At 40.1% G+C, this 11,542-nt stretch overlaps 1 protein-coding gene across 3 annotated transcripts in view; it reads left to right on the plus strand.

The window, feature by feature from the left end:
* Positions 1-10,746, plus strand: part of DIS3 (DIS3 homolog, exosome endoribonuclease and 3'-5' exoribonuclease) — a 38,308-nt gene extending 27,562 nt beyond the window's left edge. For all 3 annotated transcript variants that reach the window (XM_053307221.1, XM_053307222.1, XM_053307223.1), the window contains 6 exons: positions 930-1,086; positions 1,398-1,612; positions 5,664-5,832; positions 7,178-7,336; positions 8,004-8,126; positions 9,927-10,746. In XM_053307221.1, the coding sequence (XP_053163196.1) occupies positions 930-1,086; positions 1,398-1,612; positions 5,664-5,832; positions 7,178-7,336; positions 8,004-8,126; positions 9,927-10,007 (904 nt within the window). In that variant the 3' untranslated portion in view covers positions 10,008-10,746. The remainder of the gene's footprint in view (positions 1-929; positions 1,087-1,397; positions 1,613-5,663; positions 5,833-7,177; positions 7,337-8,003; positions 8,127-9,926) is intronic.
* The last annotated feature ends 796 nt before the right edge of the window (positions 10,747-11,542 follow it).

The following is an 11,542-nucleotide window of genomic DNA, read 5'->3' on the forward strand; positions in this document are numbered from 1 at the left end:
ATCACTTTAATATCTCCTTAAATTCAACATTTATCCCACCCACTTGTAAAATAAAACAAAGACCAATACATTTCAAGGTCTCACTCTGCTTTAGGATCCAGGATTAGGCAGATAAAGGAAACGGGAAGGAAGGAAGAGGCAGAGTTTTTAGAAGCTGCAAACCTCATAATGACAACTAGTACATATGGCATACATATGTCAGTTGCAGTGTAGCGGGAGACAGAAAGAGGAGGCTGGACTGGTCCGCCGTCTTCCTGAAATGTGTGTATGTGGGGTTGTGGAAATGGGTAATCATTTGAATGGGTAGATTGCACTTCTTATGTTGGCAGAAGGCCAACTCTACTCTTGTAGAACTATTGAAACACACTATTTGACAAACCCACAAGATTAAGTTGCATATTCAGCATCGTGTCCTATCCAGTGTGTGTTTTCAATCCACATCCCCCCCACACACACACACCTGTGCAAGTGCTAAAATGTGCATATAGGCAGTACAAGAGTGATAGACATGGAAGGCTTGTGCATACTTCTCATGTTTAGCACTTACTCATGCTCCACAAGTAATGGGGATGTGAGTGGTAGGCTCATGTACACCCCTTTCTGTAGAATGGTTCCTTGTGCTACCTGTGCACTCACATATGGGAAGGTGGATGGGGGGAAACAGAGTTCTATTCTTATAGGAATCTTGTGGGCACTGCATCTTTATTCAGGCTAGATTTGACCTTTAGTTTATTACATGGTTATTCCGTGTAACCTGGAATATATAAAAAAATCAGCAAAGATATAGCATCCCTTTCCTCTGGGGCTATATGTTGATTCTTGCTAAAGTTCACCTGTGATGAGTTAGTGCACAGAATAAACATGCTAGATCTAAACTATCACTTTGCCTAACTTCTCTTCTTACAAGTATAGTATTTTTCTGTTGACAGAGAAACCAACTCTATGGTTGAAGAATTCATGTTGCTGGCTAATATCTCTGTAGCACAAAAAATTTATGATGAATTCTCAGAACACGCCTTGCTGAGAAAGCATCCTGCTCCTCCTCCTTCAAACTATGATATCCTTGTGAAGGCAGCAAAGTCTAAGGCAAGTTCTGAATATTTGGAATTCAAACCAATAAAGGCCCAGATACTAGCTGATATTCCAGTCGCCATACATGGTGTTCCACACTGCTGACTCTGAAGGGGCCATTAGATGTCACTTGAGTTAAAATCACATGCTAGAATTTTAAGTTCATTTGTTAACTTTATCCCACCACTTTATCCCATCAATGAGATGAAGACATCATACTGTACTTGATGCTTTGGCATATGATTGGTAATATGTTCAGCAATACAAATCTAACTCTGCCAAACTGAACTCTGCCAAATATTTAAAGCAACTTTTTTCCTTTTCAGGGTTTGGAAATCAAAACCGATTCAGCAAAAGCCCTGGCTGATTCTCTTGATAGTGCAGAATCTCCCTCTTTCCCGTATCTGAATACTCTATTACGTATCTTGGCTACTCGCTGCATGATGCAAGCTGTTTACTTTTGCTCTGGAATGGATAATGATTTTCATCACTATGGCTTAGCATCACCTATTTATACGCACTTTACTTCACCAATCAGAAGGTACTGTGGTGCATGACATTTTCAAAGGAGAAAACTTAAAGCCAGTTAAAAAGTTTGACAATGTCTTCATTCCTTTAGGATAGATGACTTCCCTCACATTCTGCAGTTATGTTAAGTTATGCATATCTGCATACATTTGCTTAGTTTTTATATTTTATTCTAATTGCATAATCTTGGTTTATTCTGCGGAATTTTGTATTATTAGCTCTTTTGGATTTGTTCAGAAATTTAAAAAAATAGAAAACGATTTGGGGTTGGGAGGACATGAAGGGATGTAAAAAAAAATTCATTTCTGGAAGTAATAGAAAGATTGACGCTTCAATTTAAGTTTCTTTGATTTCTATATAAAAGACTTAGCTTCATTATAAATTCCCCTACTGATGTCTTTCTAACTTACAGTGCTAAACTTTGGTAGGATTGTGCTCAGCGTTACTTATCTAAGGTAGTTAAAACAAAGGGTTGGATTCTAAACTTGCACTGGATTTACAGAAGCTCAATCAATGAATGAAAGGAGCGTCTATAAACAAAATGCAAAGTTACAATCCATCCCACACTGTTCTATGGTTTGCCCTCTTTTTTTTAAAGCATGAGTTCTTTGTTTTCAGTTTGTATTATTGTGTGCTCTCATAGAAACATAAGAAAAGCCCTGCTTGATTAGGCCCAAGGGCTATCTAGTCCAGCATCCTGTTTCACACAGTGGTCCACCAGTTGTCTCTGGGAAGCCCACAAGTAGGAGGTGAGGGCATGCCCTCTCTCCTGCTGTTGCTCCCCTCAACTGGTATTTAGAAACATCCTGTCTCTGAGGCTAGAGGTGTCCCATAGCCACCAGACTAGTAGCCATTGATAGACCTGTCCTCAATGAAATTTGTCTAAGCCCCTTTTAAAACCATCCAAGCTATGGCCATCACCACATCCCGTGTCAGAGAATCCCATAGATTGATTATGTGCTATGTGAAAAAGTACTTTTGTCGGTCCTACATTTCTTGACTTTGTTTCATGGGGTGACCCTAGTTCTAGTTTTGTGAGAGAGGAAGAAATATTTCTGTCTGTCCACTCTCTATTCCATGCATAATTTTATATACCTCTGTCATGTCTCCCCGTAGTTGCCTCTTTTCCAAAGTAAAGAGCCCCAGATGCTGTAGCCTTGCCTCCTAAGGAAGGTGTTCCAGGGCCCTGATCATCTTGTTTGCCCCCTTCTGCACCTTTTCAAGTTCTACAATAGTTCTTCTTAAGATACGGTGACCAGAACTATAAGCAATACTCCAAATGCGGCCACACCATAGATTTGTATTAAGGGCATTATAACACTAGCATTCTTATTTTCAAACCCCTTCCTAATGATCCCTAGCATGGAATTTGCCTTTCTCACCGCTGCTGTTCATTGAGTTGACACTTTCAATAAATTGTCTACCATGACCCCAAGATCTCTCCTGGTCTGTCACTGACACCTCAGCTCCCATCAGCATATATGTGAAGATGGGGTTTTTTGCCCCAATATGCATAACTTTACATTTGCTTACACTGAACCATGTTTACCATTTGGTTGCCCACTCACCCAGTTTAGATAGATCCTTTTGGAGATCCTCATAATCTATTGTGGATTTCACTACGCTAAATAGTTTATTGTCATCTGCAAATTTGGCCACTTGGCTGCTTACCTCAACTTCTAGATCATTTATGAACAAGTTAAAGAGCACTGGTCCCAGTAACGATCCCCGGGGGACCACACTTCTTACTCCCCTCCATTGTGAAAACTAGCCATTTATTCCTACTCTCTGTTTCCTGTCCTTAAACCAGTTACCAATCCATACATGAACCTGGCCCCTTATTCTATGACACTCAATGAATGTTACGATGGCTTTTGCACACAGTTGTGGAAAAACTGTCAATGGCCAGGATCCAGGCCAATGTTGCATCCACCAAATAATGGGGAGGTGCTGATTCCACCCACGGCCTTTTGCATTTAATAATATGTCCCAAGGATCCCAGAACCCTCAGGGACACAGAGGACTGCAGAACTGAGGTAGGATCAGTGAAAATTGCCCCTCTCTCATTGCACATGCAAAATGTTATTTGGCACATGTAATGTTAGTCTGGAAGCCAGCCATAAATCTTAATACTTTAGGAAGAATTGGCCTAAAATATGGCTTATTGCATGATGAGAAAGCATATTGCATGGTTTCCTACATGGTGAATGATGTAGGAAATCCTCTCTGGGCTCTTTCATTAGTTAGCCTTGGCAGAAATTTTTACATGCAGCGATTCAGGATAAAAGTCTGCTGCTCGTAACAATGAAAAGCAACCTATTTGCTGCAAAACTGGCCAGCTCTGCCATACAATCCTGTTGTGTGTCCATTACTGTGTAGCTCCTATAGTGTAAATTATTGATCTTCTCTGCAATATCCAATTCAGTATTTTATCATTCAGCAAAATTGTTCTCTTTCTGGGTTTGTATAAATAATCTTATGGGTACTATCCAACTAAAGGTAAGCACATTCAGGTACCATTGCTTTCATTAGAAAAAGCTTCATTAAGCACATACCTGACTCTTCCACCAAAATCAGTGGGACATAAACATACTTAAATTTGGCTGGATCGTACTCTTTCATGCTTCTCATGCCCCTAAGCTGGCAAACAGACAGCTGCCTATTTGACCGTACACAGATGATGCAGTAATTTTATCACAAACTCAAATGGCCTAAAGCGAGCACTTAAGGCCTTGCACAATATTGCAAGGAGCACTTGGTCATCAATTATTCAAAAATCAAAAATTATGGTCTTCTCCATTGGGCCAAAAATCTATAATAGTTATATTGATAATCAATCTATTGAGCAAGTAAGCTGCTTTAAATATTTAGGTGTCGTTTTTCAGGCTAATGGAAAGAAAGCTGAACAAGTTAAACATGCTGTTACATTGGCCCTGAGAAGTGCTATGGCAATTTTAAGATTCCATCGTGCCCAGGGAGGAACTTGCCTCCCTGCAGCCATTAATTCATTCTCTGCTAAGCCATTAACACAACTCTTCTATGGAGTGCAATTGGGCCCATATTCCAGCTTTGGCTTGCTTGAAAGAGTTCAACCTGGATTCCTAAGAGCTCTTTTTACCACACCGAGACGTGTCACAAATGCTGTATTGTGAGTGGAAGCAGGTATGATTAGAGTCGAAGCCAGAGTTTGGATGGCTGCTATTTTCTTCTGGCTTAGGCTCAATTTTATCCCTGTAGGACTGACTCATTTATATCAGATAATTTTCAGCCTGCTTAGCAGAAGGGTATAAAGCACAAATTGCTCTTTATCGCCTTCCTTCTGGGTTTTTACTCTCTGGGCCATGAGAAATCTAAAGATACCATCCAACAGCATATATTGGATTCTGAACTGCAGAGTGATTTAAGCTTGCTGTCTAGTTCCTATAGGTGGCTGAGGGGACTTTCTAGACCTGTACAAACTTCCTATCTATCAACTCTTACCTACCCAAAATATTGCTGGGCTTTTTCTAGAGCCCGTTTTAATGCCCCCTCAGCATTATTAAAAGGTAGATTCCAGCATATACCTGTATTGCAACACCAATGTCCTTGTGGCTCTGGTGAGATTGAGTCAACAACACGTCTTTCTCCGATGTTGCTGTTGTGATCTGAGGCTAGGCTTGATTTTACCAATATTAGTGAAATTTCCAAGTCGCCTGGATGACTCTTACATAAACCTTCTTTCAGATGATAGAGACCTGTCTGTGACTTATAAAGTAGCTAAATTTTGCTTTTTAGCTTCTAGGGCTCCTTGTAGCTTCTGCTTAGACAATATCGGTCAGAAATGTACAAATACCTTACATAACCGTTTCTTTTTATCTTCTTGCTCATCATTGACCATAATAAAGAACTGACTGACATGCTTCTCCACTTATTACAGTAAATAAATGACTGTTGCTTCAGAAATTCAGTGAAATGCAGCTATCTCAGATAACAGCTACAAAACATGGAAGTAGGAATTGTATGTACCTGTAACAAATACATTACAATTGGCCCTTGATCAGGGTGTTTTTCTTCTCTTATTGCAGATATGCTGATATAATTGTGCATCGACTATTAGCTGTGGCTATAGGAGCAGACAGTACTTACCCTGACCTCACAGATAAACATAAATTATCAGATTTGTGTAAGAATCTCAATTACAGGCATAAAATGGCTCAGTATGCCCAGAGAGCATCTGTTGCTTTCCACACCCAGGTGAATTTTTCTCTCTTTTTATTTCACCAGGCCTTGAGAATTGAGTGATATTGGGGTGATATAGCTGGTTCATCTTGTGTTAGAGATGTTGTTCTTATGTACAGTTTTTAAATGGTTTTATGTTGTTGGCTGCTTTTGGAGCTCCTTGAGCAAAAGGTCAAGCTATAAATGAAGTAAATACATTTTTAAAATGATTATATCTCACTCTTGCATAGAAAGCTCATAGCTTAGTGATCTCCTGTCCCGTCATCAATGTCGGCCCCCACAGCTTCAGAAATGTGACACCACTCACTTAGTGATCTTGTTCACTCAGTTTGTTACAATCTTCAATATAGCCCTCTTTAATCATTCCAAAAGCCCCCCACACTGGCACATTCATTAGCACCGCCCCCCGTTCTGTACCAGGGAATAGCATTTGTCCAAGGAGATTATTTCTGTACTTGGAGACACATTTCCCCCATGATGTGGAATTCTTAGCATGTGGGAGAACTCTCCTGAGTAAAGCATTTGCCTCTTCAAAAGCTGTCCTCTAAAGTGTGTGGGGGAGGGGAGTGTATTTCAGGACAAGGACAGGGCTTACAGACAGTCTTCCATGGTAAGTGAACTCGTGGACAAGGCTTATAAACACCCATCATGAATATGACTGTTGCACTTTCAACAAACTCCTCTTTAAGAACTCTTAAAGGCATGATGCAGGCAAATGAAGCATTGTCTTGTACGACTGATTGCACTAGGAGAGAGTTAAGCACATGTTATTAATGGAATGGATTAAAAATGAAACTTTTCTTTAAAAAAAAAAAAAGCTTCCCACCTACCTTCCAGATATAACTCAGCAACAATAGTAGGTTGCTTTCTGCCTGTAGAATCAAATAGAAGAATGCATGGCCCCATCACTGGGTAGAGCTTTTTGCTGTTGATGGGATATAAATCTCATAAGTGTCACCTATATTTTATGTTATTTTTGCCATAGGGAAAAAAAATATAAATCTTCAAATGTACTGGTGATTATGTGTGAGTGAAATACCTTTCCTTCTAGACTGATTTAGAGAATTGGTGTAGTATAGTGTATGAGGAACTGAGTTGAGAATGTGGAAACCTTCAGTTCAGATCGGTTCAACTCAGTCTCTCAAGATTCTGGTCTCAAGCTAGCCACTTCCTCTCAGCCTTCTATCTGCAATATGGGGATAATCATATTTACCTAAATGGTTGTTATAGGGATTGCAAGGAAACAAGAAGGAAACACTAGAAAGTGCTATTCAAATGCATAGTATTCTGTCAGGACACTTTGATGGAGAACATTTTTTACAAACTGAAATGCTTAATATAGTTTTGGTGTTTTCCCCAGTTGTTTTTCAAAAGTAAAGGTGTGGTGAACGAAGAAGCATATATTCTGTTCGTAAGAAAGAATGCAGTTGTGGTTCTGATTCCCAAATATGGCTTAGAAGGCACTGTGTTCTTTGAAGAAAAAGATAAGCCAAAACTAACGCTCCTGTATAACGATGAGGTAAAATCTTTTTTCCACTTTTGGACAGAAAACTTTAGTTTGGCACCAATTCTGGTGCTTTCTGTACAAATATATCTGGGAAAGTTTACTGACTTAGACCAAATGTATTTAAGCTATCAAGTAAAGCTATGATACAAAGCAGTGTGTGAGAGCAAGCTGTTGAGATGAGCTTTGGGACAGCTACCTTTTACCCATACTGCACTTAGAATTCCCCAAGTTTAAAAAAGGGGAAGTAAGCATGATGTTGCTTAAGGGGGGATTTTGTTTCTTGTCTTTATGCACAATATATATGTGCTCCTTGTTAATCAGCTCTTGTAGCTTGATAGTTCGGTAGATTGAGCTGTTTGAAGGAAATCTGGTGGCCATGCAGCTGACATGTCTGTTTCGGGATGCTAACTTAAATCTTTATGTTTTGTATGCCAAATGTCTTGCATGCCACTGGTGTTTTCTTTAGGGATTAGTCTTTCGCATGTCTCATGAAAGCCTAAACTTAAAAGACTTTTTATCAACTATTCTTAACTTTTTAAAACTTTAATTTATTGAATACTTAATGTTGTAAATTAGAAAAATATATACTACAATTAAGCAATATTACTCTGTTATAGACTCAAAACCTTGAGTTAGAAAAACGTTGTATGGGTTTGTTTGGGTGTTGTTGTTTTTTTAGATTCCCTCACTTACTGTGGAAGGCACCACATTCTATATATTTGACAAAGTTAAAGTTAACATCATGTTAGATGCTTCCAATCTCCAACACCAGAAAATCCGAATGGCTCTGGTAGAACCCAAGGTAAGTTGCTGGTAAATCAAAACACTGTCAGGGCTTTAAGTTAGAGCCTAAAGCTAAATATGAAATGCATTTGAAGGTTCTTTCTTGGATAAAATACCTGAGAAATTTTGAAGGTAAATAACACTTTTAAAAAGTTTAGTTTTAGACTAGCTCCCTTGCTGGGGAGGGGTGTATTCGTAGTTTTAAGCTATGAGAGTAGTAAAACAAAAGTTGACTTCCGTTTCATAGGAGAACTTTCATGGAAGATGTGAGATTAAACCAATTTTGTCCATCTTATTACTCTGCCTACTATCTGCCTTTTTGTGGTGTAAGGGGTTCTAAAATGCTTTTTACTCCTACTGATTATCCATTCTCCTTGGGAAGAACTTTGATCTAGGAAGAAAAGTAACTTAACAGTCCAAATATTGTGCAATCTCCCCTGTTAAGACCTATGTTATGTGTGTTTCAAAGGTGAGCTGCTTCCTTCTCCAGTTCAGTCAGAATCCCCTTCACTCACTGCCAAGACAATGCGGGGCACTAGGACTCTGTGAGCCCTCAACCAGTTGCCATTATGTGCTTGCCCCCCTTAGCAGGGCAGTCAGCGTCTTTGCCAATAAGGCAAATATCTCTGCTATTTCATCACTGTGACTTAATGATGGGGGCTGGGACATCGCATTATTAGTTGAAAAAGCTGGTAGCTACCACCAAATGATTTTAGGTGGTGTTGCCGCCACCACAATAGGTCTCCTGAAACCCTTGTGGAGGCTTAACCTGAGCAGCAGTGATAGCCTGGAGAGCTTTTCAGCAGTGCACCAGGGCCTTGGGCTGGTTGTGAGCTCTCAGCCAGTACTCCACTTGGCCAGCTCCTGATGCTGTTTGAGAACCATGTGGGAGGAGCCTATGCTATGGACACCAGTCAGTGTCCACATTGACCCAGTTTCTGGGCAGTATGGAGTAACTGCAATGTAGGCTTCTCCCAAATGGGCTGGGGCTTCTAAGATTACCTTTGCAGTATGGAAATGAGCTGTGCTACAGCAGTTCCCATGCCACTGGTATGATGTAAAGAGAGAGTGCTTTGCTTGTAAAAGGTCCCAAGTTCAATTTCTGGCATCTCCAGGTAGGACTAGAAAAATATGGCGATCTGAAACACTGGGCTGGATGGACCAGTGGCTGGATGGACAGTGGTCTGATTCAGTAGAAGGCAGCTTTCTATGTTCTTGTTATTCATACGTCTATATGTGCAAAAATAAATGTTTCTCTGATGCTGGGGTCAAGGACGTCTCTATAGGTTATCCCCCTCACATGCCCAAGGCAGGACAGTTTTGATTAGCTAAACAAAAAATACACGCCTACTCTAGCCTGAAGGGGGTAGTCCCAGCAGGGAGCTCTGATATGGCACGGGCAGGCAAAAAATGGCACCAAAAGCGGAGAGGCTTTACAACGGCTGGGATTAGGGTAGGGCTGCACAACTTCAGTCCTCCACCTGTTGTTGGACTACAGCTCCCATCATCCCCAGCCACAGTGGCCAGCAGTCCAGTCTGGTGACTTCATTCATTCAGAAGCAAACCAGCCTTTGGCCTTTGTCATGGGATGTGGTCACTCTAGAGTGTGATTAAACATTAGAATCTACTTTTCTATGGATGGATGTTCTTTTAGCAACAAGCAGAGCTTCTGTTTCTGAAACTGTAAGAGAACTTGCAGCTTTCTTGATAAAAAGCACCTTTGAGCTTTTGAAATATGTACGTTCTATTGGTTAACTGGTTTGTTTTTTTAACCACTTTAGCCTTATACTATTTTTTTTTAACCCCACTCCTTTGGCAGGTATCAGGCAGTAGTGTTTCCACCCAGGCTCTGAAATCAAACAGTGAACCAGAGGACAAGAAGAAGAAATTAGGAGAATAGTTTCATTTTAGCAATGAATAAATTGTTCCTGAGGCACACTGTATATCACATTTACAGTTTGAGATTACTTTTAAAGAAATTTGTTAAATTTGTAGCTTAATTTAAACTTTTTTTATTCTCCCTTGTTATAATGCAATTTTTAAATACTCCTATTTATGTATTGTATCTCTCAAAGTACCATTTAAAAATGAAGCTAAGCTTCTGGAAATTGCTGGCTCTGTATATTAATTTGGATGCAAAATCTATTTTTTAGGTTAGATATTAAGAACTGATAATGTGCTAATACAGTACCATTTGAAATTTTTGGAATGAATCTAACTTTAATCTGTAATATGGATCTCTCTTCAGAATTTTTTGTTGGTCACCATATGTTTTTCTTTCTGATATTTGTTGTTTTAAATAACTTAAAGGAGAATGATAGTGGTGCCACTGGTGCAACAGTCTTAAAACCAGAACTGTGAAAGTCATATAAGCTGTATAGTATGAAAACGTAAAAAAGAGAGACCTTGTGCTTATTCCTTTGCTCTCTTCAGCCTCAAGTGAGTGAAGAAGTATGTTGGGGGCACGATGCCGCTGAAGTGTGGGTCAAGGGACACAAACACTTCTGTCAGTTGTACACATATTAAATACTTCTCATATCTTGCTATTTTCTTTAGTTCAGTAAACATGGAGGCCTGTGCAACTGTGTTTGAATAAGTTCATTTTTGTACTGTAGATGCAATAAAAATTTATACCATAATGCGCTCAAGATGGTGGATTTTGATGCTGAAGCCCTTTTAGCAGTGGTTGAGTAATATGTCCTGATGTCAGAGGGGAACTTCCGGCAGAAATGTATCTGATAGCCTTTTGCTTAATGTTTCCAGTTCTAGACCAGGCCTGCTCGACTTAGGCCCTCCAGCTCTTTTTGGACTACAACTCCCATAATCCCCAGACACAGTAGCCAATAGTCAGGGATGATGGGAATTATAGGCCAGCAACTGCAGGAGGGCCAAAGTTGTGCAGCCCTGTTCTAGACAGAAGGAGCCTGGAGAAGTAGGGAATGTTTGGGAAAGGTCCAGAGCAGGGTTCTCTCTAATTTTTAACCTATTTCCACGTAGGGTTAAGAGATCACCCAGGTAGGTGTGTGTGTGTGTGTGTGTGTGTGTGTGTGTGTGTGTGTGTGTGTGTGTGTGTCTCCCCATCCCCCTCCCTCCCCCTCCTATCAACTTCACAAAGCCTGAACCAATATGAACCAAATTGGGTATAGTTATAGGGACACCTCAATGGTGTAGTTTGTGGTGATGTCTTCCACCCCAATCCAAAATGGTGGTTACATGAATGCCTGCAGTGCAAGCCAGCTAATTTGTGGACTGTCTAACCCATTTGAACCAAATTGGGTACACTTGCAGTGAGTGACACAGAGTCACCTCAGCAATGTAGTTTGTGATGATTTCATCCACACTGATTCAAGATGACATACTCGTAAACTTTGGAGGCACAAGTGGGCTAACTTGTGAACTGCTTAACCAATTTGAACCAAATTTGCTACAGCTGTA

The sequence above is a fragment of the Hemicordylus capensis genome, chromosome 3, assembly GCF_027244095.1.
Source record: "Hemicordylus capensis ecotype Gifberg chromosome 3, rHemCap1.1.pri, whole genome shotgun sequence".
Classification (NCBI taxonomy): domain Eukaryota; kingdom Metazoa; phylum Chordata; class Lepidosauria; order Squamata; family Cordylidae; genus Hemicordylus; species Hemicordylus capensis.